This window comes from Ornithodoros turicata, chromosome 9 (assembly GCF_037126465.1).
Source record: "Ornithodoros turicata isolate Travis chromosome 9, ASM3712646v1, whole genome shotgun sequence".
Classification (NCBI taxonomy): domain Eukaryota; kingdom Metazoa; phylum Arthropoda; class Arachnida; order Ixodida; family Argasidae; genus Ornithodoros; species Ornithodoros turicata.
In genome coordinates, this window is record NC_088209.1 from 28,566,949 (window position 1) to 28,594,655 (window position 27,707).

At 45.4% G+C, this 27,707-nt stretch overlaps 2 protein-coding genes across 3 annotated transcripts in view; one reads left to right on the forward strand and one right to left on the reverse strand.

Annotated features, from left to right (window-relative positions):
* The window catches only part of LOC135368515 (collagen alpha-2(IV) chain-like), a 91,547-nt gene that overhangs the window by 60,708 nt on the left and 3,132 nt on the right, over positions 1–27,707 (reverse strand). For both annotated transcript variants that reach the window (XM_064601865.1, XM_064601867.1), the window contains 2 exons: positions 8,484–8,569; positions 8,246–8,350 (listed from right to left, as the gene is read on the reverse strand). In XM_064601865.1, the coding sequence (XP_064457935.1) occupies positions 8,246–8,346 (101 nt within the window). In that variant the 5' untranslated portion in view covers positions 8,347–8,350; positions 8,484–8,569. The remainder of the gene's footprint in view (positions 1–8,245; positions 8,351–8,483; positions 8,570–27,707) is intronic.
* The window catches only part of LOC135368517 (collagen alpha-5(IV) chain-like), a 48,675-nt gene that overhangs the window by 11,347 nt on the left and 9,621 nt on the right, over positions 1–27,707 (forward strand). The window contains exons 2-28 of the mRNA XM_064601868.1: positions 8,319–8,375; positions 8,500–8,634; positions 8,735–8,779; positions 9,029–9,091; positions 9,934–10,014; positions 10,139–10,216; positions 10,285–10,347; positions 10,404–10,481; positions 10,586–10,684; positions 11,191–11,244; positions 11,323–11,385; positions 12,101–12,199; positions 12,281–12,334; positions 12,688–12,784; positions 12,918–13,040; positions 16,313–16,489; positions 16,621–16,830; positions 16,990–17,087; positions 18,069–18,272; positions 19,180–19,348; positions 19,455–19,556; positions 19,615–19,817; positions 21,374–21,527; positions 22,864–22,977; positions 24,924–25,094; positions 25,154–25,243; positions 26,340–26,501. Of these exons, the coding sequence (XP_064457938.1) occupies positions 8,319–8,375; positions 8,500–8,634; positions 8,735–8,779; positions 9,029–9,091; positions 9,934–10,014; positions 10,139–10,216; positions 10,285–10,347; positions 10,404–10,481; positions 10,586–10,684; positions 11,191–11,244; positions 11,323–11,385; positions 12,101–12,199; positions 12,281–12,334; positions 12,688–12,784; positions 12,918–13,040; positions 16,313–16,489; positions 16,621–16,830; positions 16,990–17,087; positions 18,069–18,272; positions 19,180–19,348; positions 19,455–19,556; positions 19,615–19,817; positions 21,374–21,527; positions 22,864–22,977; positions 24,924–25,094; positions 25,154–25,243; positions 26,340–26,501 (3,043 nt within the window). The remainder of the gene's footprint in view (positions 1–8,318; positions 8,376–8,499; positions 8,635–8,734; positions 8,780–9,028; positions 9,092–9,933; positions 10,015–10,138; positions 10,217–10,284; positions 10,348–10,403; positions 10,482–10,585; positions 10,685–11,190; positions 11,245–11,322; positions 11,386–12,100; positions 12,200–12,280; positions 12,335–12,687; positions 12,785–12,917; positions 13,041–16,312; positions 16,490–16,620; positions 16,831–16,989; positions 17,088–18,068; positions 18,273–19,179; positions 19,349–19,454; positions 19,557–19,614; positions 19,818–21,373; positions 21,528–22,863; positions 22,978–24,923; positions 25,095–25,153; positions 25,244–26,339; positions 26,502–27,707) is intronic.

Below are 27,707 nucleotides of genomic sequence, written 5' to 3' on the forward strand. Positions count from 1 at the left end.
GCCTTGAACACACTCGTGACACTGAAGAACATTGATAAGACACATGCCGCCCACTCCTATTGCACTCGACTTTCAGTACATTTTGCTGCTTGGGACGTTTTCAGGATAGCGCAGATTGCGCGCCTAAAGCCCAGCCAGAATTTGTTTATCGGTCAATTTGCGCGCAGACACCAATAGAAATCGGATGTTGTCATACTTACACCCTGAAAAGGGAACTTCAGCCCATAGCTCGCTCAAAGCAGACCACTGCACAATATCAACCGTTATCACGCCTGATATGATCAGAAAGCCAGGCGTATACGCCTTGCTGTGCCCGTTAGCACCAATGCCTTCATAAAAAGGCATACGGTCCTCATCTTCAAAAAATCTGGATGGTGAACGGTATTACGAATGATATGGTTAGCTCGGAGCGTGTGTGTATTTTCTGAGTGTGAGCGTGTTCCATTTCTGAGTGCCACAATGCTCATGCTCATTACAGCGTACTGTAATAGTACCATATAGGATAATATATCTCCTTTTTGTCTGATATTTGTGGGGAAGCCTTTACACAAGGATGTCGCAGCGATATTCCTCTGATCGTTCGCTATTCTTCGAAACAGGATCCCATGCTTTCATATCCAGTTCTCACAGGACGCATATCTGACTGGTATACCCTTTATGGTTACAAAATTCCTTTGGCTGCAAGAAAGCAAGGTGCTGCGGTTACTGTTAGACCTTATACAGAGTATACTTGATGGCTAAAAAAAGGGCACTTCACTTTCCAGAGAACAGCGAGCTTGTTTGCCGTCGTTCGGCTGTTGACAGGAACGCAACGTCCTAGAAGCAACACTGAAAGCAACAACCTTCCGTTAGGCAGCGCCACCAGTCTGTGCGTTGAGTCAGGGAGCGGGAAGCTCCGGGTTTAGAATAGGGCATCCAGACTGCTCTGACAATAAACATTTTGACCAGCAGCGCAATTCCTATTGATCGCGAGAGGAGAAACCGGGGAGGATATTTTAGGGAACCCGGGTGGAATCTCACGGCCTTCTTCAGACTGCTGCAACTGGGTGTAGGGTTACTTTCCTGCTACACGCACACACACACTCTTAAAAAACAGAGCTTCAGCACGAAACACTGAGGTTGATGGCTTTTGCTCCAGAGACGCCCAGTGCACTCAAAAATAAGCAATTCAATTCGATTCAAACACGCCGAAGGCCAACCAAAGGCCAACCAAGGTCCAGGTGTCTCATGACAGAACGCGAGTTGGTGTCGTATCATGGTTAGAACGCTGTGATACAATTACTCACGACGTAAGAAGGGCGAGGGTAAGCAAGTATGCCATTGACGAAGAGATGGGGTCGCCTTTCATTAAGCTAGTCTTAATCAAGCCAATCATATTTAGAAGGCAGGCACAAGCGGAACATGCGCTTCAAAGAGTTGAGGGCCAACATTTAGGTCACATCCTTGAGAGTGAGCTTGAACAGAACATTCCGACCTCCTGGCATGCCGTATCTAAGCGACCACAGCGGAAAAGATACAAGACTTTGTATCTCAAAACGGTGTCACTAAAGTTTCGGCTTGAAACGATGTAACTGTCCTCGACGGTTGCAGATACGGTCGAGTCCTATGTCGTAGCCTTGATGAAAGGGTGGTCAAGGCCGGATACGCACAGGGAATCATTGTTGGAGGGTAAATTCTGTATCGGTAGCTTTTCCGACCTCGTTATATCGCTCAGTACCTAAACCCTTTTTGCCTATGCGTGGTTAATTAACTTAATTAATTGCTCCGAAGTAGCCGGTCTAACTGCCTGAACCTTGACAACATCATCATCCACCTAACGTTGTAGTAGATGAGGCAATCAAACATAGAAGGACAAACACAACACAAGCATCATTAAATCATCAGCAGCAGCATCACGAGTTTGGTTAAGCTGGCCAATGACAGTGAAGTGCCGATGGAAGATTATACTTGCGCAATAGCAAAAATTGTCAACCGAGTGATATCGATTATACTGGTGTTCAGCTTAAGAACGGCAGGAAGTGTAGTCCGTCAACTGTAGCCAGACTTGCTCCGTCGGAGAAATTATACTGTACAGCCATCAGGTGCCGCCCACAGGGTTCTTATAGTTTCGGTGTCGCCGTACCTGTCGTGACGCAGAGTGTACTGCGGCTAGCTATATCAGTACGAACAAGCGTAGGGCGGACTGCCGGTGGAACACGACTATAAGTCATTCTAGAACCCCATCCCGCACACGACAAGGCGTTCACATACACGGCGAACACTCTGCGGCTCCACCTGGACTCCAGCATTCGTCTTATACCGCTGGAATCCAGGCTGCAGTCGTAGACGTAGACCTGTCGCGAACTGGTCGCCATTATTGTTCCACTAACGATGGCAATACCTAAAACAGTGACTTCCATTCGCGCCACAAGTAAAGTGTGCCATGACAATTCGTGCATCCTCCGCGTCTCCATCGCCCGGGTCCCCGTCACGTGTTCCAAGTGTTAAGGAATGCGGCACACAGCGCTTTCCATTCACGACATGCATGCCATCGTGGTGTATCGTTACAAAGAGGTCGTCCGAGCCGCATTGCTGGCCACACTCCAGAATCTTCCAACACCCATATATCAGGCCTGAATCTACAAACGCCATGAGCCAGACAGCAGGCGTGCTAATGAGGGGGGGCTCAGATGGCTGGTGGTGGCAACGATATGCAGGGAGCATAACCATGCGTGCACGCTTCTATGAATTGGCACTAGTTTGTCGAGTTCACTGAGCTATGTGAACGGTCACTTGTTTCTGGCGGGCGCTTTTGTGTGAAGGAAAAGGCTAAGAATATCTTCCCGGTATTTATGATTTGCTTTAACCTTACGGGCTTGTTGCCTCTGAGTGGACACTGTGGCCGCTCCAAACCTTCCCACACATAGCAAGAGGCTTGAGGCTGACGCGGTGGTGGAATTCACGCATTCAGCGATGGCAGCACTTTCGCAAATGCAATAAAGACCCTGGCCAATCTAATAACCCTTGTCGACATTTTAAGAAGCTGGCAATGGAGAAAATTCTTAAAAGCTTGAGCTTTGTGACAACCCGGACAACCGTCACTGCAATACAGTAAAGCACTGCCATCAGTGGAAGCATCTCCGGACCGTCCAGAACCATATGTCATTCGTCTTCGTCCGCGGCTATGCACAAGACAAGCTTGAACTGTAACTCACATGGACTTTAATCCTTGTGAAGTAGAGACAGATTTGCGAACAACAAAGTCCAGCAAGTCGTATGCTTTACGAACTTGTTAACTTGTGAACTTGTTAATGGTGCTCGGAGAGAAGGAATAATCTCTACAGCCTGAAAAATTCCCCATGTGGTTCTTTTGCTGAAACCCAGGAACTCCCCACATACTCTTGATTTTGTCACAGGGTGTGCGCCACGCAGACGGGGTTGTCGTTCTTATAGGCTTAGTGCGCCAACAGCTACACCCCAAACAAAGGACCGACAAAGCAACACGTAGAAAGGTTGTGTGCATTTAGACACACGCAGATATAGATACAGACATAGGTATACATATACATTATTCTTTCGTTGACGGTCTGGCGGCGCTGAGCGCAACACACTCAGAGCATATTAATTGGTGTCCCCGGAGAGGTCGCTTGAGAACGATCTGGGACTTCCTCCCTCCTCCGCCATTAACCCTTACGGGTGGATTGCCGTCGAGTGACTTAATCGAGAGACAGCCAGGCAACTGGCATGTGATTGTTTTTCTTCTTCAAGTTGTTCCGCCCCATGCAGCGACAATGTGTCGCCCCCTTTCGTTTCGTAGCGGTATGTTCCCCAGATTCAAGCAAATGTTACCCCTATCGATCAGCTCTTATTCCCTCCGTTCTTTTGCAAAGAAAGGGTTCGGGAAAATGTAGCCTTATATCCCTGCGGAAATAAGACCTGGACACCAAACCGCCGAATATGCACTGCAACAAACCAACGCGGGACAGGGTACCGCAAACCCAGCCCCTCGCCTCATGTGAACCATGCAGCTTAGGTGCCGCCCAGTGAGACTATCCCGCGAAATGTGTTTCTTTGCGCATCCGTACTTATCTTATCTTACGTCCGACTATCTAAACGAAGACGAAGTAATGCGTAAAGGTCATATACTCTACGAAAGAAAAAAAGAGGCGCTTTGGTCTTCTTGGGGACTAGATGCATTGGCCACAACCATTAGCCACTTCCGGAACTATACATGCATGGAAGCTTATTGTGAATGTTATAGGAACTATTTGCAGTGCTGGGTGTCATATTTCAGGGTCTGGGGTCTAAAACGGTGAACAACAGCTATCCAGGGAACACATAGAAGCTGCTAATAGACCTCTGCCCGAGAAACGTCATCATGACGTTGGTAGACAGACTGAAACCGAAACAAATCGAAACGGGAGGGCTGGGTTCCACGAACGGGCACTTGTTCGCTGTCTCCTATTGAAAGAAAAGTAGGACCGAAGGTAGCGACCCCTTCAGGAACCACCGTAATCCCCTCATGATCGTGGCTTTTGGGCGCGACCTTGTTCGCCCCTAGCTTCGAGCGTAGTTCAACTCTACCAAATTGGTGGCGCTGTCGAACAGTATGACGTCATTTGTTTACAAACAGGGAGAGGTCTACTGCTCCCCAATTAATTTTTTCTTCTTCAATGAACTCCACGGAACATCCGTTCGCTGACTGCAAGTCTTTGGCTCTCGAACTTTTCTCCAGGCAGTATGTAAGCGTTGCTTAGAACAGGACGTAAGCGAAATGAACAATGCAAATTCTCCGGTATTCCAGTGATGCGAAGGCGACTAAAATAGTATACACGGAGAATACGGCGTTTCACACCGCCAGGCCGACGTGGTGTGTACCGCCTGGACATCGTCTACGGACACCGATGTTGGTTTTAGCGCGCACCCTCCCCCGGCGCACGGGTGGAAAGGATGAAGCTGCCGCCTTGACACTTGGCTGGGCTGCTCCTCGTTGTTTGTGTTACGCGGCCCCGTTCGTAAACTCTGGCCCTATATGGACCACATTCCAAGGGTCGTTGCCGAGCAGCGTGCCCGAAGCTGAGAGCAGAGAGCGGGGTTCAAGTTCAACGCGCATGAATGAACCGCGTTGTCGTCGGCGGACGTACACCGGTGTCATAAAAGGGGTTAATTGTGTGAGAACGTTTTGCCCCCTTCATGCCGCGGTCCTTATTTGCAGCGTGGAAGGGTTAACGAGCGTGCCAGCTTAGCCGGGGCTTCGCCAGCTAACTGAATAACGGAAAATAAACAAAACCGCAAAAGCTTTAAGCATTAATTAATTATATATTTCGTTTTCGCTGCTATCACGCAGCGCCGGAGCTACACAGGCAAAAGGCAATCTGCTCAAGTGACACCGGCCGTTTGAAAACAGCCGATACATAAATACAGTTAAAGCACACCGACTAGAAAAAAGGTAAATAAATAAGCGCACAATTTGTTTTACAAAATTGACAAAAATATGTATTCATACACATAATTAGGGTTCCGCATTTTCGGCAGTTGCCGAAAAATGCCGATATATACCCGACGATTTTTTTTTTTTTTTAATTCGGCACGTTCCGAAAAAGTCCAAATTATACTCTTGCATATGGTGGTACATGTCAAAAATGCCGCTACCTGATTGTGTGGGTCCGCTAACCTCTAGGTTATGGAAAAACCGGAATCCGGAAAAATCGTCCCCGGAGAAATCGTCCCCGGTGGGAACCTGGGTTAGAACCGGGTCCTAGGTTTGTTTTAAGAGGTTAGGTTAGCTTATGCTTGGTTTTGACAGTTTACCATGTGGTTGGGGGGTTCCCTACAGCTGGGCGCGCGCGCAACGCTATGCTTTAGCGCTGTTTGACAAAAGTTACTTTTCTTGCGGGATGATTTCTCCGGGGGACATTTTTTCCAGCGTCTGCGAAATGGGACACAAGAGGAAAATCATAATTTTGAAGTACAATCTGTAGCAGGGATTGACGGTTTGATATCCAAGCACGTTTGATTTCATAATTTCATCCTTTAGCTGTATTCCATGCAGTTTTTAGGGGAAACAGCTCCTGCCTGTGAATACAGCTGCCAAATTTTCGGCATCATTTTTTTTAATGCCGAAAATTTCCGTGTTTGACAAAATATATAAATGCCGAAAAATGCCGGACGAATCTTCGCAGGAATAAATGCCGAAAACGCGGAATCCTATACATAACATGTAATGGGTCCAGGGGGAAAACCTGGGTCAGTTTTGGCCAGTTGGAAATAACGTATATTCTTCAGTCATATTCAAATAAGTAAGCCTTCAATGAGAATCGTGTCTCTGTTTGTTTCCCCATTCCTATAAAATGTGAGCATAAGGGGTGAGGTGGAATACGAAATCACTTGCTTGCCTCAAAGCGATGGAAATTTTGCATCTACAAGGGAGTCACACATGGAGTTTCTGAACGAGCGAATCCCTCGCTCGGAGACGCGAGCTGTGTCAGACAACAAGACAAACATGCAAAGAAAGCACAGAAGGCGGCCTAGAGTTTGAAAGGCCGGAAGCGCTCCACGTCACCCATTAAAGTTACTTGAGGAACCGGCAGTGGTTGTTAGGGCAGTGGCGGCGAATGAGGTTCAGAGTTGTTGCTGACAGCTGCTCGCAGGGGCTGATGGTAACGCCCGTATAACTTCTTGCGCATTATTAATTGCATTAAGCGCAGCGTCAAGTGAAACGGTTTGTCAGCGGGAACGTGCCAAAGTATTCCATCACTCTTAAAAAATGAACTTCACCACATAGCACGCTCCTAGCCAACGATCCCACATCGTTCTTATTCCCCCGATTTTCAGTAAACGGCGCGGAAGGGGGGGGGGGGCGTACGCCATTTTTGTGGCATTATGCACTTCATAATTACCAAAAAAAATGGCGTACGCCCCCCGTTTTCATCAAATCAAGGGAGAGAACGTTGCCAATCGGTATAACACGTCTGCACCGGCGGACAGACATGCTCACCGCCATTTTGGATATGGACTCAAACTTGCCATCTTCTGGGCGTTTGCACTATTCTGTGTCACGCGCCTATCGAGAATGCTTCGGAGCGTAAGTTCGCTCGAGCAGCGGAAGAAGTATTGGTACAGCCGCCGTCGAACTCAACAGTAACGCGACAGCGCCTAGCCGGCGCAAACGCCTGCGCCACAAAGCGCTGACCTCTGGGTTTGAGAGTGTGCCACAGCGCTCATGCAGCACGGCCGCTGGTAAGCGTGAGCGCAAATCAGAGACTGATTGCACGTGGGTAGGTATATAGGATCGACCGCCCAGCCGAGCATGCAAAGCCGCGGTTGTGAGGTGGTGCATGTGTCAGCTCAGTCCAGCACCTCAGTCTCGGGTGCCGTCTCAAACCCTTGAGACCAACGCTTTGCGGCACTGCTGTCTGCGCAGGCCTAAAGTCACTGGAACCAGGAGCGGATGTGGAGGTCCGGAACCCCCTTAATTCCAGACTTGAACCAATCCCAGCATGCACGTGGCACTTGTCCACAGCGGACACCCCCACCTCGGGAAAATCCTAGATCGGCCCCTGACTGGAACGGGGAGCAACCCCAATTCCAGTTACTTTATGTCACCTTTACTTTACTTTATACGGTTGAACGACAGCTGTACAGTATCGGAATACGCTGTGGCAGTTTTGTGGCAGTTTTGTCTCAGCATAGGGGAGATGGTAAGTTTTGGAAAAATCACGTTACGTCGACCACTCGCAAGGCAGCAATAAGGGAGTATTCGTAGACCAGCATGGGTCCATGAAGAAACCACATGTGCTTCACCTTGAAATGTTGCCCCCTTATTTGGGAGAGGGACCCATGATATGTTGCTCCACGGGGGCAATAGGGGAGAGGGGGAAACTGGGGAGCTGTGCAGACATCTGACCTCCTTGCATAGCATATAGCAACAAGAATAAAGCAAACACGCGTACGAAAAATGTTTTTCAATAATGACAAATAACGTACATTGCTCTCAGCTCTAGTTGTGTTCAACCAGAGAACGGCCTTTTGGCTGTTGTAGAAGCTATCTTTTCCGACACCATAAACCATTTAAAGGACACTCGTCACGCTTACGTGTGACGAGTAAAAATGCCATCCACCACCTTTCTTTCGGTGTAATGACATGCACGAACTAAATATGGCGGCAGAAGGCAGTGACAGCGGCTCGGTTGAACGCGACTATAACGTTTCGCAGCACGTATAAGGAGCAACGCATTTGTAATGATTGCCAGTAGTGCAAAATTACTTATGGCACTGATGCTGTGTCAGGGTCAGTTGATGCATGAAGTATGAATGGTGGCATCTAATTTCCATTGCAGGCATGCAAAGGTTGTTCCACACCCCCATGTCACTGCAAAGGAGACAAGGGACTACCGGTAAGTGCAAATGGTGTGCTGTATACTATTTTACAGGCTGTTCACTTCAGCCTTGTAAGGGCACTACAGGCTGTGCAATAGTGAATAGTGAGTGCATCTAAAGCTTACGACTTGTGTCCATCAGGGTGTCGTAGGTCTTCCGGGACTACCAGGGACAGTTGGTGAGCACGGCCCCATTGGACCAGAAGGACCACCTGGGAGGCAAGGAGAACGTGGTATACCTGGAGAACCAGGTGGCTTTGGGCCAAAAGGCATTCGTGTACGTTTTGGTTGTGGCGATAATCACATTTATGACAACATGGTTTAACCACATTATTGCACAAAGTTCCCATGTGTGCCCTCATGTCTATTCTCTACAGGGTGAAGATGGAGCAAAAGGGTTCCCCGGAAGGGCAGGTGCTCCGGTAAGGTGTTCAGACCCTTAGTACCAGCACGCAGTTCTTAAAAAAGCACTCATAGCGTCTAACTGCACACATCATTTCTGGTGCAATAGCACATTATCATTACATTATCCCCAGGAAACATGTATACATCATTGCTTTAAACATAAAACATAAAGTAAAATAGCAGAGAATGTAAACAACACTTTACTGAAGAGTTAAAAGAGCTACTGCATTGAGGGACCTCTCACTTAATTGCTTCACGTTTTGCAGGGAAACCCGGGCGCTGATGGATTGATCGGAGAACCAGGTCTTATTGGATGCAATGGCAGCAAGGTAATAAGGACAGCCCTAATTTTGCCATTACACACCAGCACACCAGTTGTCAAAATAAAAGGAAGGACAAAGTAAGACACCTTACAGCTGCAGGTGACTGTGTTGTACAGGGTATAGTCAAAAAAGATCATAGGCACTATACGCAAGAGCGGATTGCTTATCTACGTGACATAATTATTAGGAGTCCCACCAATCACAGCCATGCTTTTCATGGTTGTCGCCATGCAGACAAGACATCAGCTGCTGCGCATAACCACAGGCTATCTGTGTTTGGAATAGCCTGCAGCGATTGGTCGATGCAGAGGACACCACGACCATTAGCCTACATAACAACAGATGGAGGGGAAGAACCGGTGTATTCAGCATGGTATGGCCGATGGCATTCCATGCAGAGACTGGGAGGTGACCTGGGCTCGAACCTGGGTGCCGGTTGTGCTGTCTGGGTATCCTCCCTACGTTTTCGTTCGATGCTTAAAGACAAATGTCGGCACAGGACACACGATCCCCCCCCCCCCTGGGATAGTCGTGACGTCGCCTGCCTGAGCGTGGCCAACTAGCAAGCAACTGGCAAGCAGTTCCTTCACCACCATCACCACTGATGAAGGAAAGGCGTCGAGCAGGCCTTTCTAGTTTAGGTGGTGCCAGCAGTATCCAATCGGCATAGTGCCCTGTATCAATCAACCCTAAAATTAATAGGTTATCCAGTCAGTATTAATTTACGGTGACCAAATACCGATCGTTGCTTTTAGATCGGTCACTTAATTAAGTGTACGGAGTGAATAATATAATAAGGAAATGGGATAAGTGTAGCACGTTGCTGAAATGCAGTTTATTTCCTGTAGGGAGAGGACGGCTATGCCGGACGTGATGGGCCCCCAGGTCGTCGAGGGCCAGACGGGCCTTCTGGAGCCGAAGGACAGAAGGTGAACGTCATGCAGATTGGCTCCTAATGGATAGGAACTCATTATTGAGCACATTTTCAACGTGTCATACAAATTATTTCAAATAATCAAACCTAAATTAATGAGATGATAATAATGCGTGCAGGGAGAACCTGGAGATGGCGGCATCAATTCCCCTGGCACTCGAGGGGAGCCTGGTGATGAGGGAAAGCCAGGTCAACCTGTGAGTGAACCAGACAACAAACCAGGTCGTGCTGCGAATCACAGTGTTTTGTTTTTTCCGGTTTTCAGGGCGTTCAAGGCACCTGGGGCTACCATGGTATTAAAGGCATACGAGGAGATGAGGGGGAAATGGTTGGCTATAAAATCTCATTCACACACATGAACTCAGTGCTGTGCCTCTGTTTCAGGGCTGGCCTGGTTTAACAGGTAACGAGGGTCCAAAAGGTGAAAAAGGAGACGAAGTATACGGTCCAAAAGGTCAAAAAGTAGGTTGGTTCCAGAACTTTCTCCCATCAATGGAACACTTTGCATAACTGTGTTCATAATTTTGATGTTTCTTGCACAGAATTGTGATTATTTTTCTGTGTAGGGAGAGCAGGGACACCCTGGACCTCGAGGACGTCAAGGGGAAGAGCAGAGCAAGAGTCCAGGGGTAACAGTCAGCACAAAGGGAGATCCTGGCCCTAAAGTAGGTGGATTTTAAGGTTTATACATGAGCTTAAAATAATTAAAATGCAGTAACAGTGATACTGCTTCTCTAAAATTTTTTGTGTCCGTGACAAAGGCACATTGAGCCACTTGTCTGATCCGTCAAGATATAAGAACGGGTGACTTCTATTCAGCCTCAACTCTAGCGAATGTCAACAAAACTGAGATCCTACCTCTTGGGTGTCACATAACTTCAACAAATGTAGCTAACCTAATGAATGGGGACATCCAAGAAATACTGACTGCTTCATGTGTGTCCACAAACACAACTAAACAACACAACCAAACGAATGCTAAACGTTGAAGGTTGCACTTTTAACAAGCAATTTTGGTTGCTTAGAACACAGATGTGGGATAGAAAAGAAGTAAAAAGAGATGCAAACACTTATGTGTCAAGTCAAAGTTAGGATTGATATGTATGGATACAGATATGTATCTGAAAACAGGAATTCAGATTAATTATATATACTGATATCTGCTCAATAGGGCGAAAAGGGTGCAAAAGGACAGCAAGGATTTCGAGGGCGTGATGGAAAAGCTGTGAGTACAGGGTGTCATCAACAGCACATCCTAGTTCCTTAACACTTTTAGCCGATTCATGAAAAATGTTGCCTGTAGGGAATGAAAGGCGCACAGGGGCCGAAAGCAGAGAGAGGAGACATAGGGGAGGCAGGACCAAGGGTGAGATCGCACTACGCTCCCAAGAAATATTCCAGTACCGAGGACGTCCAGCACAGTTCAACCCATTTGTGGAGCACACAGTGCCCCCATCTTTATTCTCTTTTTCCTCCTTCCTAACGTTATGGTCGTTGGCAGTACTATAGTATAACTTGTATACTTTAGTAGCATATGAGTACCACAGTATATATTGTATATCTTATAATCTGCTTTTTACATCCGAGACCTCACTGAACTCTCCCCAATGAAGAGATCCCCCTATATCTGAGACATGTGAAACAGGACAACCGGCCGTATGTGTTGAAAGTTATATCACTCCACTAGAAGAGGACCAAGTCTGGCCCATTAAATAGGAGATCCCTGAAAACAAGAACCCACCCATTGAAAGCTGCAGATAGAGCAGGCTAAATAATCATTTATCTATGGGACCAAGCAGTGGCATAGACAAAGGGGGAGATTCCAGGTGTTCCATCCCCCACCCCCCAAGAAATTGTACATTTGGAAAGGAAAAATGCAGGTGAAATCTTCTCCCCTATGAAAAGTTAATGTAGACCCCCCCCCCCCCCCCCCCAAATATTTTTCTGGCTACGCCAGTGGGACCAAGTAAAACACCCTGCAGGACCTATCCGTAGGTCATGAGAAATGTGAAAGGGCTAAGACCAAAAGACAAGCACACACAAGAAGCATACAAGTGTGCTTGTTGTACCTACATTTACAGGGAAAGAGAGGAAAGATGGGAAATGAAGGCCCTTCGGGGGAAAAAGGACAAAAAGGTGAACCTGGACTCACTGGACCTGATGGACTATCTGGAGCTAAGGTAGGAAACGTAATGGGTGCATCAATGGGAGCAGAAACTGATATTCAAACAAGTTGCAGACAAGTTGTTTGTTTCCAACAGGGCTTGCGTGGTGACTCGGGCAGACCGGGAGAGTATGGTGTACAAGGCCTTCCGGTAAGAATTATTACGTGAAATCAGCTTGGCTAGCTTAAATTAAATTACAGTGATGCATGCTGAACCCTATTTTTGACCGGCATGTTTTGTAAACTTGCAAGAGTACAGTACGGAAGTATATTGAGCAGTGTGAACTGCTTGTGCAAATGCATGGAACATCCTCTTGTGGCCATTGCAAATCTTGATGCTTGGAGTTTACCAAGTGGATGAACACAGAAACTGAGCCCGACTTCCTGCTTGATGATGACGACGATCACTAACACTAACACTACAGTGTATGAACAAGCATTGCAAAATGAAACACTTTGCAGTACATTTCATAACATACTTCATACATTTGCACCCCTATGCAGGGGCCACCCGGTCGCATTTTGCCTAGCTCACCAGCAGTACCAGGGCCAGCTGGGCCTCAAGGCGAGCCTGGCTTACCAGGTCCACTTGGCCCAAACGGTAATGGTCATTCCTCTACACAGGTGTAGGGTCACTCATATAGAGCTTAATGCTGTGCTCCAGCACCGTAGCTTGGGCTAGCTGGGCCAACAGCAACATATTTGACACTGAAAGTTGTCCACTTCCACAACAGGCAAGGATGGTCTTCCCGGTCCTATGGGGTACAGAGGACTCGAAGGAGAACCAGGCCCTCCAGGAGAAGATGGACCGCCTGGTCCACCCGGACTTCGTATTAAGGGAGAACCAGGAGAAGATGGTAGGCAACTCCAATGGCATGTGTGTGCCTCTGGATTAGTTAGAAAATGTACCACAATGGAACAGAAGTCATTCACAGAACTGAAGAGAAATTCGATAAAAGGAAGCAGAGAAATTCTTATTTGTGCACGCTGTTTTTCTTGTATCATTTTCATCATCTTTTGGAATGCTCTGGATGACTCGTTAATTTAACCTGTTATAATTTAATAATGTGACTTTAATTTGAATAAAACTTAATAATTTGACATGCTCTTTAATAAGCAGCTGCACAGATGCACAAGTTCTTGGGCAACAAACGCAGATAATATCAATGATGCACGGAGAGTGATATGCCTCCGTTGTCTCGCGACGTAAACCCCCAATTATTAAAATTATTATTATTAGAGTGATGTGTGTGGTACATTCTCCATTGATTCGGATATATCGGACAATGGCTGAAAGTGTAAAGTGAACACTGATATCCAAAGACTCTGAATGAGTATCGACAGCCTTTTGATGTATTGATACCTCAAGGAATGAGCATACTAATATGAACGTCACTTCTGGAGAGTGTGAGAATAGGGAAGCTGGCTGGAATACATGTACTGGAACAATGACAGCAAAAAAAAAAAAAAATCTCTGTAGAAGAAATATTACTTTTCTTGGAACTCAGCTTTTGTTCTGCACTGATCTTATGCATGTTATGGTGATGCAGGGGTAGTGAGCAAGTCAGTTTTATGTGTTTTCAAGACCGAGGTTCCACACCAAAGTGAAGTTCAGTAATTCATATTCAGTGTATTGGCATTTTTCTCTGTGTGTCAATACAGTAGTTTCAAGAGTAATGTGACAGAGTTTCGTCAGAGGAGTCCACAAGTGTCCACCTAAAAGAAGAATTACTTCATAAAATAAGGGTAGTAACTGTAGTTCCATGAAGAAGACCAACAGACACGGACACAAGTTCTCAGTGTCTGTGTGTCCTGCTTCTGTGTCCGTGTCTCTCGGTCTTCGTCATGGAACTACACCGGCAAGCCTGCTTCATTTCCCTTGCTTCATTAATAACAGTAGTCATAGAGAAACTCAAAAGGAAATGAGTCCCAATTCAAAGTGTTTGCCAGATAAGTCTACAATGGCAAAATAGAGCTTTGTAGGTTTCAGCAATTTTAGGTGTTCACAATAGGTCTCAGCAGTGATTTATCAGAAGGCAAAGTGAAAAAGCGGCCCGGGAGTTATCGAGAGGACATTGCATGTATGTGAGGATGTTCCGCAGGTGCTTTGTATTAGTTATTAGTAGAGCATGAAGTTTTCGAGAAATATTTATTGTAAATTTGGGGGGGGGGGGGGTAAAAATTGGGTAAATAAACATGTGCTCTAAATTAATGCAAATTCGGGTGGAAAAACTTCCAGTATGCTAACCCTGGGGAGAAATTGGGCTCAGTTACTCAAACTACTAACTGTACTGGTTTGGTACACACGGTGATGTAACAGCATTTGCTGCTAAACAAGTTAGTGTGCATTCCTACAGACGTCTCAATGGCGGCCATTTGCTGGGTAAAAATCGGGTGTCATCATCAAGAGCAAACCTTAAATTCGTGGTGCAAATTCGGGGAAGAATCAGGTTCAACCCCAAAAATTCAGGCTCTAGTTATTATGCGGCCTACACTAAAAATGAATGACTGCTTGTTATGCACATTTTTAAACCCACGGGAAAATTTATATACAGTCAAACTCCTTTATAGCGAACACCTTTTTAACGAAAATACCACTACAGCGAATTTTTTTTAGGTCCCGCTGGAGCCTATAGGTCCAATAATGGACATCCTTTTTAACGAAAATACCTTTACTGCGAATTTTGTTTGCTGTCCCCTGAGTTTAGTTGTAAAGGAGTTTGACTGTAGTGATCTGTACACCAGACAGCTGCAACTTTGCTTCACATAGTCCCAGTGGAAACCCCCGATAACTCGAAGTCGTAAAAACCGGAAAAAATTTCGAGATAAGCGGGGTTTCGAGTTAAGCGAACAGCGAAAATTACGTGGCCACGATGTTACCACAATGCGCTATGTTATGAAACGTAAAAAAAAAAAAAAGCGTTCCTACAGTAATAGGGCTCGTAAACAATTCCGAAACCATTTATTTTTGAACATCATCTGAGACTGAATAACTCCGTAATAGCCATCTGCTTGGCATTTGCGTCTGTGAACAAGAAAGCATCTTCAAGCACTTCAATGCAACGCATGAGACGCTCCTCCCGGCACGTCACTATACCGCGGCCACTCTCGACGATTCCTGTATCACTCAGTTCACCGCTACTGGAACATCGCCGTCGTAAAGCGCATAGTCCTCGATGTTGAAGTCCTAAGTCACTCTCCCCAAAACATGCGAGGCGCATCACGTCGTTGCACAATTCATCACAGCCACTGAAGTGGTCTGCTGGCTCCGGTACGGCGGTGGAAGACCAGAAACCAGAAACCCGCATGAATTAAACATGAAACAGTTCATGCTACTGGCTTGATGAACTTGCTACCAGGCCTTTGATAAGTGCCACCTTCCGCTCCAAAGTCAGGGACTTTCATGCGCGTTGTTCAGCCATCATGGCGCCGCGAAGAACGAAACGAGAGTCGAGAGATGCTCGGACGAATGCAAAGGAGGAGGAGGAGGAGGAGGAGGAGTGACGTTGGGTGGAAAGGGGAGTGCTGTCTGCCTGCCACAGCTAGCGGCGCGTGAGGCGTGAGTCACTAGGACTGAAAGGCTTTGACCTTGACCTAGCCTGGGGGACCGAAGAATGCACGTTATCAGCCGTAGGTACGCAGACCTACCGGTGATAGGGTTTCGAGATATCCGTACTCGGGCAAAAAAAAGCTTCGACTTAAAAGGGCCCAAATATATAGGAAGCATTGGGACATGGATCGGGACGCAAAAAATATTCGAGATAACCGATATTTCGAGATAAGCGAGTTCGAGTTAACGAGGGTTTACTATATCATACGAAATTCAAACACAAAAAAGTACCCAAGATTAGAATATTCATTCTTAGCTGGATAGTGTAGAACTGTTATCATTTTGTTACACAAAAGTGAAATCAATGATTGAACAGCATCAGCTGTGTGCTGGGAAACAGAGATCCCGGGATAGATGTGCCGGATAAGCCCTCACCACAAAAACGTGACTTTGCTGTTTGTGCCTTGGTTATGTGAACCTTGCAAAAGAATACACTCACCACATAACATAATTACTCTCGCTTTGGAATGAATGTAGGAAGGCCAAATAATTATATTTCTCTCCGATTTTCCCTCTTAGGACGTTCCGGAGAACCAGGGTTTCCTGGTTCAGGCGGTATTCCTGGACCTCAGGGGCCTTCTGGTGAAAAAGGACAACAAGGTGCTACGGTCATTGGCCCTCCAGGAGAAGATGGCAGGCCTGGCAGGGATGGTCTACCAGGTCAGCCTGGTCAACGAGGAGACCCTGGTCCCACGGGTAAAATTTTCTCAAACTTGCTTTCTTAGCGACTTGCAGGTATGGTGAGTAGATGACTACATACAAAGTTTGTCTGCTTGTAAATGCCCAGTTTAAAGTGTTCATGTAACAAAATACATACTAATTTGCAGGAGATAAAGGCACTCCAGGCCATGGTCACCGCAGGGTAGGTCCTCCAGGAGATCCAGGGCAGCAAGGTCCACAAGGTGAACCAGGCATTCCAGGACAACCGGGACCACCTGGGCAGCCAGGTTACACTGGTCCTAGAGGAGACGACTGTGGCTACTGTCCCCCAGGATATCCAGGGGCAGTAGGGGACCGAGGCGATGATGGCAGACCAGGTACTCCAATACAATCTCCAGTCCAATTCAATTCAATTCAATTCAATCCAATCTCCAGGCCAATCTATTGCATCATATTATTGAGTAGAGGGGAACTGATGTTCTATTATTTTAGCTGAAATATGTGTATAAATCAAAAAATATTTTATATAAAATCAGGACCACCTGGAGCTGTCGGCTTCCCTGGGCATGTGGGGCAGCCAGGACCCAAGGGTGCCGGAGGTTTTCCAGGACCGGACGGTCTTGCGGGCTCCGCGGTAATGTTATGTCATCTCACTCTCATGCATGCATGGCGTACGTGTCATGTAACATGTCATGTAACACGTCATGGAACATGTCATGCCACAGTTGCGTAACAGTGTACAGCGCTAAACATTTTCCCATTTATAATTCGGGGCTTTACGTCGCGAGACAACAATCAATCCGTTTTCGCATTTCAGAACCTGTGAGAGGTGACGCACTGCTAGCTAAAGTGTCAATCAGCATATAGAAGGAGTATCAGCCAATTATTCTATTTTCTTGACGGTTCTGCTGTTTGCACTGCAGAGGTTGTGCTACTAAGCTAGTTTGGAAAGAGACAACAGCCTTTACAGTGGATCACAAAAATACACAGATAAAAAAGAGCTTGGTTAGTCATACACCAAGAAAAGAGTAAATTGATTCTTTCTCTTCATTAAATTTGCTTTGTTGCGTTAATAAGCCTCCCCAAATTGTGAAAGGGAACAGTTTACTTTCATTTTCTTTTAACCATCCTTGGAGATGCGCACGTGAAGACATGTACACGTTTTTTGTACAGAGGGGCCCGCATATGAAGGGCAAACAGAGAGTCAAATAGCAGGGTTTTGAATAATATAAAAGCAAAAATGTGAATCTGTTGTGTGTACACACAACTGTCATTAAAGCGCCACAGAATTCTTTAATTCTGCTGCCGTGATCCTGCACGGCACAAATTCGGGCAAAAATAGCAAATATTATATATTGCTAAAATTGTAATATTATATATATATATATATATATTATATAATATATAAAATAAATAATATATATTATTTATTATTATATATAATATATATATTAAATAATATATTATATACAATCATTGTAATTTTATATATTGTTAAAAGCGACAAAAACCTCAGTGCACAGTACACAAAAAAGACGACACAACACAAAGCATGGGATGCATATTATGCACGGACTCTTCCTGACTGCTGTAAGCATATGTGCAAATTTTCTAGGGCTTCCCTGGGCGTGATGGCATTGACGGTCTCAGGGGACCGAAAGGCTACAGAGGAGAAATCATCTTCTTGCCTTTCCCGAATGGTACTATCAAGGGCCAAAGAGGAGATGACGGCGACGTTGGTCCACCAGGTCCACCAGGGAAAGATGGGGACGAAGGTATCGAGGGTCTTCCAGGAACAATAGGGCTCAAAGGAGAAGAAGTAAGTTCTGCATGACATACGTTTCGAGGTTGATGTTTTTCGCATTGCATATAGGGAGGGTTCCGGGTTTTCGGATTTATCCGAAAAAATCCGAAAAAACGTACTCCGGTAAAATTTTAAGCAATTCGGATTAATCCGAAAAACTCCGCTTGGCAGATGGTTTCCCTGATAACCGGGTTATTGTTCTTGGCCTCCTTTTGTGTCCTGGGTTTCTTCTGACCTCGGATACTGACCTCACCGCAACATAACAATGGTTTCTGTGACCTAGCGATTCTTTCGACGGGTATCTCGACCACTTGAGGATTCACCGGCCGGGTTTTTCCCTAGCCTGTTTTCCGATTTCCTTGTCCTACATGTGACATAAGCACTAAAATAAGCATCGAACCATGGTCATACAGAGTGGTCTTTTTGAAATTGCGACTAGTTACAGTGCTGACGACAAGATTGGACGCAAGCGAAAGCTGCCCTGCGATTACGTCAAGTAGTACCCTGATTTCGAGGAGTTCACATCGCCCCTCGATCGCGATGCAGAGGTTGTCCTATGTAAGTATTGCCGCGTAACAGTGAGCACACGGAAAGGGTGCTTTCGTAACTGCGGAACACCTCAGTGCGTCGCACGAAATGTATTGTTAACGTTATGTCTCTTTAGTGTTGAAGCAATAAATGTGACAACCGCGTTTTCGCTACACAACTGTGTGTGCGTCGTCAAGTGCTCTCCGAATTTCGGATATTAACTGAGTTGTAAATGATACACTCAGAAAAAATCCGTTTTTTGAAAATAGAATGAACTCCGAAAAACATCCTATAGGTAACACCCAGAAATAAACTCCAAAATCCCGGAACCCTACATATAGGATATGACGACTATTGTATAATCATCCTTTAAAACTTGAGCTCGCTGGTACAGGGAGTTGTCGGAGACCCCGGCCAGCGTGGACCAGATGGGGCCCCTGGCCTTCCTGGTTACGAAGGACCAAAGGGAGAGGTGGGGGAATCGTACACTGGGCCACCGGGTGAACACGGAAGAGACGGCGCAGAGGGTGCGCCAGGTGATCAAGGAGACAGGGGAGATGTGGGTACGTTCTTGCGCAATCACCATCATTTCGCTGCACACACTGCTACTGCAGCTTAACGTCAGTTTTTTGGTTCTAATTAATAACGAATGAGTACGGTCCACTGTAGGAGATCCAGGATTGCCAGATAATGGACCAGACTACCTCCTGGCAAAAGGACAGCGTGGTCCCAAAGGAGTGCCCGGAAAGACGGGAAACGACGGCCTACCAGGTGCAAAACTGTGCTTTTCAGGACCGCTTATCATTCGCGTACTTCATTCAATTTGCAGGCTTTCCTGGAACTCCGGGACTGGATGGCAAGCCTGGGTACCCAGGACCCAAAGGAGAACATGGAGTTCCTGGAATATCATTGAGCGGCCCAAAGGGATTCAAGGGATACCCTGGTGTGGTAGGAGAACGTGGTGTGCTTGGCTTTCCGGGACCAAAAGGGGAAGAGGGTAACCCGGGAACTCACGGACAACCCGGATATAAGGTAGGTAAGGGAAGCCTGGATGATAACTGCCAGGAATGAGACAGTTGCAAAAACAAGTGATGCAACAATTTATTAAATGCCTGAGGAGAAAGGAATTGACTAAAATGAGAACCCCAGGCTGAAGGCCATGCATTAGAGGACCATTACCCGCTTAGCCAAACCAGAACATAACCTTTAAAAAAAAAGCCAAGCCAAATGCTAAGCATGATACTATATATGTGACTAGCTATCGGTATCGATGTATGGAACGCGTTTTTGTATGCAAGCATATACCAACACAAGAAGCATATTTATTTTTACTCATAGGCTCTCTGTTGTTTGATAACATCCCGAGACTTACCTGGGCAAAAGTACGGGAAAGAAAGTCGTACCATAATTTTCACTGACGTAGTGAATACTGCAGAAAGTGCTGAGAAAGCTCTAATGAATGGGCAGGTTAAGCACCGCATGAGATTAACACAAGAGGAAAAGCAACAACAATGTTGGAATCCCTGTGCACTACTTGGAGTCACATAACATGATGAAGGAGCAAACAATAAGGAAGCTTCCGGTTAGCACATATGCCAAGGAGTGCAGGCACTGAGTGACTGCTGCAAGCTTTAGTGCCATCATGGTGACACACCAGACACTGAAAAGCTGGTAAAGCTCATTTGGAGGCCGTGTGAGATGGACACACACGCGCCAAGATGGACACACACGTGACACGTCACAGCGCAGTTTCCGCATGTGGTATAGAAACAATGTTTATCTCAAGGATGTGGATTCCACAAAAATGTATACTCTATATGGTATTTTCCTACATGCGAACTGACCACGTATGGTCTCCACTGAATATATTCAGAAAGTAAAAGCCGCCAGACCATGTAGGCATATGGATGATATGGAATGCATATGAAATTGATGAGAACGATAAATATGAGCTACTTCCATTTTTCTATATTCGACACTCAAGGAACCGTTGAAAACTTGACGCTGCTGCATTAAGCCCATCACAAATATGAAACAGCTGAAAACCTGAAAGCATGCCACTTTTGGTGGCATTGTGCCAACGGAAACGTTAAGGGGCCATAACTATAGATGCTATGACATTTGAGCTATATGCTGTTTTTACCGAGATCGGTGCCAAAACCGGCCCCGTCTCACACATAGCGGCCAATGGCTGGAGTCTTCCTTTGTGAACATTACTCTCTCCTGATCATAGCTGTCTCCAGATGGGAGAGTGGGAAAATAGAACTTGCGGAGGACAGTTTACATGGGACGGTTTACAACAATCCCGGAGGCTACTATATCATAAGTCCTTTAAGTTATTTCCCTTTACTTGTTCTTATTTATTTCTTTTTTTTGTACTGCAGGTACTTTTCTGCATGTAATGTCACCCACTCAAACAATCAAATCATTTGCACAACAGACAGTCAGATAGATCATATACATTATGTCAGTTGCAGATGGAACCACCACCACCACCAGTCAGTTGCACGTTCCTTCAAGTGGATGTTACATGTCACACTTGCATATTCTGTGTTAATGTGTTAATATCCTTGCATATTGTGTAACAGGGTGAAAGAGGACCTCCAGGCTTTGGAAGAGGTGATGGCCCACCGGGCCCATCAGGATTGCTGGGACCGAGAGGAGAGAGAGGCGAACCCGGGTTCCCTGGGTTCGCAGGCTCAATTGGACTGCCAGGTCTTGGTGGACCGAAGGGCCAAAGGGGTGAGGAACACTGTTGATTCTGTTAATTTCATGCTTCAAGGACCACGTACAGGGAGTTCTTTTTTATTAGTTACGGAATTTTTATTAAAAAAATAGCAGAGCAAAATAGATGCCGTTTTAGCAGCTGGGTTATACGGCCAAGCCAACATCCTGTAGGACAGCGTATGCAACTACTGGACGACTAATTAGCTAAAATTCGTTAATTAAATTATTAATTAGATGTCTTCTGGGAAATGTGAGATAGCACAACTGGAGCCAGTCACTATTCAAATCCACTCTCCTTATTAAACACCTGGTGAAGCAAACGTACTTCGAGATATAAAATGTCAAATTTTGCCACGCGAATGAGTCAAAACTAGAACTACACACTTTTCGAGCGCAGGATCGACGCTACCTTCACCCTATCTGGGTCAGAGAGCTGTCTCAGGTTAGCACGTATTCCAGTCAGCTCCATTGCTCCAAAGCACTTGCCCTCTGACCTGGGTTGCCTGTCGCTTTTTCTACACTCGAGTAGTGCATAGTTCTGGTTTTGGCTCATTTGCATGGCAAAATTTGACAGTTTATATCTCGAAGTACATTCGCTTCACCAGGTGTTTAATAAGGAGAGTGGATTTGAATAATGACTGGCTCCAATTCTGCTATCTCGCATTTCTCAGAAAAAATCTAATTAATAAGTTAATTAATGGATTTTAGCTAATTAGTCGTCCCGCAGTTGCATACGCTGCCCTACAGGATGTCTGCCTGGATGCATAACCCACCTGCTAAAACGGCATCTATTTTGCTCTGCTAGTTTTCTAATAAAAATTCTGTAACGAATAAAAAAAAAAAAAAAAACACCCTGTATGTCGAGTGCATGTAGAATCAAGCAGGTTTTAAAAATGAGTGTGTTTCCGTGGAGAGACACGACGATTACGTTCCGGCAACATTACCACAACTGCTGAGTGTGGAGAGTCGGGCAGGCTGGTTGTAGCCCATAATTGCAAGGAGCAAGCAAAAGCACAGACAGAAAGACATACCTAAGCATGTGTCTGTCCACATTTTTGCTTGATCCCTATGATTACGGATCACCACTGCTACACTCTGAAAATATTTCAGAAAGCCTGGTTGATACTGAGCACTAGTGTTCTCTTTGTGTTAGCAGAAATTGATGTAAATTGCAACCAATTGTGTGTCACAATAAAAAATTAGTACGTTATTCCTGCAAATATGTGCATACAAACAAGTCTTGATCAGTTTTGACTCGAGTCTGTGGATGGTTCCTTCTAAAGTTCCTGAGCAATCTCCAGGCTAGGTAGGCCTAGCATGCAAGTAATGCAAGTAATGCATTTGCCCGCAGGTGACGATGGGTTCCCGGGACGCCCCGGATTTCCAGGAGAGGTAGGAGATCCCGGCGATGCTGGAGTCGGAACATATGGCCCTCGAGGATTTCCAGGAGACAAAGGAGCAAAAGGCAAGTGCAAAAAAAACAAAGAAAGAGAGAGAGAGAGAAAGAGAGAGAGGAAGTTCTAACTATGAACGTAACATTGTAGTGGATGAGGTAATTAAACATAGAAGGGCAAACACGCACGAGCCTCAAACCCCGCTGTTGGTGCCTTTCCTTCGGCTGCCAGCGTTCAATTTTAACGACGACGCACTGAAACAAAAACACAGCCCAGGAAGCACCAGTGTTGTACCCGTTACCAAAATATGGTATCGTGATACCGATCCTCGTTAAATGAGTAAAAACTATCGAAATACTGATATCGATACTTCTTTTTTAAAGTAACGGAGTACCGCTATCGTTACTACTAGAAAAAGAAATGCGATACTTTGCCCGACACTTTTGTTGGAAATACGAACATGATGCAACATAGAAATCTCGCTTACGTGAATACTCCATTTGTATAGTAGCAAACTGGGAAAAGACAATTTTGCAGTAAAAAGCATTTATTATGTAGCTGGGACTACTTTGTTTGACTTTTATCAATAGCTGGTTCTCAAAGTCTCCCGCCATCCCGGCACTCCGTGGTCTCTCTGGCAGCTGACAGGGGCCAATATGACAGTTACGATAGCGTCAGGCCGACATATACCTAGAGCCTGAAGTTTTCGGGAAAAGTAAAAATCAAGTAAATAAACATGTGCACTAAATTCACGCGAATTCGGGTGAAAAAACTTCCATTGCGCTAAAATCGGGGAGAAATCGGGCTCCGTTATTCAAACTAACTGTAGTGATTTGGTACAAACGGTGATGTAACTACATTTTTCTGCCAAACAAGTAAGTTGGTGCATTCCTACAGACATCCCAGAGAGGGCAATTTGCCTGGTAAAAATCGGGTTTCACCCTAAAGAGGCAACCTTCAATTCGGGGTGCAAATTCGGGGAAGAATCGGGTAAAACCCTAAAACTTCTGGCTCTACATATACCGTGGAGTCCAATGACCAAGGAAACCTATCTGAAGTTAACAATACCTCAGCATATGTGAGCCGTGGTTATTTCCTCCATATTCCTCCCTTTTTTTTCTTTGTTCTAATAAATATATCCCCCCCTCCATATTCGAAGAAAAAAGTGAACTTGTGTTTGGTATAAATCCTGTTACGTAGGATGTAGGCGTGTCTACAGGCTTCTTGTCGAGCGCTAGACGGGCCAGTGACAGTGAATAAGAGTAAGAAATATGGTCGGTGAAGAAAGGGTGCGGCACTAAAAAAGTATCGGTATCGGTAACGGTAACGATACGGAGATCGCATTACCATAAATTTGTAACGGAAATACTTTTCCGATACCGATTTTAAAAAGTATCGCGACCGCACTCCGATACCGAAAAAAGTATCGATTACTGTAACGGCTTTGCGTACAACACTGAGAAGCACGTATCCCACAGGACTGTATACATCATATTTCAGTTCCAGACTTATCTGGTACTTGTACAAGAGGCCAGAAGACCTTCAAAAAAAGCTTTCATCCGCTTGCGATGGAAGAATAATGAACGGGTCAGAGTTCTCAGGAATGCCGAGTCTCTACTGACATTAGTTTCAGAAGTGTAAACCAACTTCCATATTCAAGGTCGAAACCTGGGCCCGTTGGTACAATGGCGTGATGTGGTACATAGCGTAGAACTTATGACGAAGACAGAATACCGGAAGGACACTGCCTGTGTGGTCCTTTCTGTCTTTTGTCTTCTGATAAAGCTCTGCGCTATGACCACATCATGCTAATTTTCACGTCTTCTGTGTTTAATTTTTGTTGCGTTGGTTATGTCCTTATTTTTCTCTCCTGTTTAATTTCCTCTCTCACTCTCCTCCATTTTCCTTCCTCGTCTTCCGAGCCAGGTAAACACTGTGCTACATCTTCCTGAACTACTGGACACATGAACAGAGGGAATATGCAAATGCCTCATGTGACAATCAAACCGTTACACAGGTGAACGAGGTGATCCAGGAACTCCCGGAGTGAATGGCTACCCCGGTGCACCGGGACCCAAGGGTGAAACTGGAGACAACGGTTGGCCCGGAGCACAAGGGATACCAGGTCTACCTGGACCAAAGGGGTTTCCCGGTATTCCCGGGGGAATCGGGACTTCAGGCAGGAGGGGTAAGCCACTTGGACATGCACACGAAAATGGGCTCTACAGTAAATTGGGCAAATTTCAGGACGGAAAGGAGAACGTGGAAACGACGGACCAGACGGACCTGCAGGGATTGATGGCAACCCGGGCTTCCCCGGCCTTGTTGGCTACAAAGGTACAGTGAAGGAATTTGCATAATAAGTCTTGGATGGGACAACACGAATGCATTGGTGGCTCCTATCACACCTAAGTATCTGCGCGATATAAAGCAGCCCACTAAATATCCCTCTTTTTGCCTCCAAGAAAGATAACCTGCAAATAATGGTATCTTCCTTCAGTTAATTTCTGTTCTTGGTTGTTCAAGGCAGGGGCACTTGCCACAAAGGAAATCGAGATGTCGTCCCATTATATTGTAGTCATTTATCTGAGCTCATATCCCTTCTAAAAAATAAATAAAGAACAAAACCTCTGCACACACATCACTGATAAAAGCACCTTGTGACTTGGACACTGCCTACACTTTAAACCCTCCCAGCTGACATGCAGAGGTCTTTGGGTCTATCGACCTTCAGTGTTAATGGCGAGTCTTTGTTATGTCTATTATTCTGTTTTTTTAACTGCTGTTAGTATGCAAAATAAAAGTGATAAGTACTGATAAACATGTACGCAGCCATCTGTTCCCCACTAAGGGGGGCAGTTCATTCGTCCATTGGCCACATACAGTTGTGCATTCTCCATCTGCTATCTCACTCACTTTTCACAGGCCCATAATTTCCATTTGATCAATTTATCTGAGGCATTCCGGTTTGGATCTCTAATGATGATCGAAAGGGACTGGTATGACAGTGACATCAGATGTGCATTTTTCTTTAGTTTGATAGCACTGCAACTGCAATGGCTTGTCTATGCAAAAAAGAAAGGCTGATAGTATGTAGAGCCTGAGTATGCTTCCTTAAACTAAGCTAAAAATAGACATGTTTGTTCAAAACAGAGATCCATACTTGTTTGTAATTTTTCGCTATCAGAAAGGACGACAACGTCTTACCTTGATAAACTTTTCTGCACATAGATTTTCATGTGCCACTACAAAATACCTCTTTCGAATAAGCCTGTACAATCCTAGTGGTGAATGTTCATCCCCAATCACACAATACTCTACGAAAAGTTTCCTCCAGTGTAAATACATAAGGCAATATGCAAAGAATACAGAATACGTAGGTGCTATAATTTCTTATTGATTTTTTTCTTTTTGATGTTATATTTCTCTATAGGAGAAGCTGGAGACCCAGGTTGGCCAGGTCTTCCAGGCAGCCAAGGGCTACCTGGGCCTCCAGGCCCTCAAGGCGAGAAAGGATTTCCCGGGTACCCAGGTGAAAAAGGGCTGTCTTTTCTAAGAGGAACAAGAGGAGATGACGGAGAACCAGGGCGTGATGGTACAAATTCCTGCTTTTCTATTTCCCTTTTAAAAGAACACTGGCGATATCCACTATATTAGTTTGATTGTGGTCATTCTTGGTCATGTGCCACCACACTAAACTGAGGGCATCACATTGACTTCTATGGTATAATGGAGGCTGTAAAAACAATTTTTTTGGCAATGTTGCAGACATGATCCTTGCAGGGACACATGCACTGTGGTTAGGGTTTGAGTGGAGCTGTGCGAATATTCGAAATTTAGAATACGAATCGAATATCTGATGCTATTGAAATGCTATTCGCAACCTATTTTCAGTATTCGAAATTTTCGAATATTTTTCGAATAGTACTGAAGCAAGCTATCATGATCGCCATTCTGCGAGTGGGCTTCGGCTCATTGCACCCAAGGGTTAGGTGAAGCCTGCTTTACGTTACTGCTATTATTATTTTTGCTCCGTTCTGCAAGTCGGCTTCACGTCATTACATTCGAGTGTTAGGTGAAGCCCGCTTTCCACTGCTTACCGTATTCTGTCACTAACGCCTACAACTTCTGTGACCTCATGGTCAACACTGTACTTTCGGCACTGCCATGTTTTAGAAAATCTATTCCCAACTTTCAGAGTTATGTTCAGTAACAGCTGAAGTGCTATGTGCAGTTTCAAAAAAAAAAGAAAAGTACCGGAAATACGCAATGTAAGCATACAAATGAAGAGGTGCACACAAAGCAGGCTGCATGGATCATGTTGACTAACTCAATGCAGTTCATCCCACTACTGCAGTCTACCGTACACAACACTCACTCAAGAGTCAAAATGCAGGCTAACTGGGGATACATCACGAAACTTGACTGAGCCCCAGAGACAAGAAAAACACAGACAGCCACAAACGCATTCTGTGTTTTCCTTGTCTCGGGGTTCAGTCAAATTTCATCATGTTATGCTGCATGAAAAGGCTCACAAGTTTGGAGCAGAGCATCATTGAATGAGCACAACACTACAAAATATTTCACTATGAGGTACATACTCGAAATTATTCGAATTGGGCCTTTTCTGATTATCTGAATTTGATTCGCCTTCTGAAGTAATTATAAGGATTCGATTCGCAATGGAAATTTTCACACAGCTCTAGCTCTGAGTGCTTTGGGCTTTGACCTGATTTAACGGTTTGATCCGAGTTGATGGTTAGGGTTTGATCAGGATAAGTGCAGTTGCAAACCTTGCCAG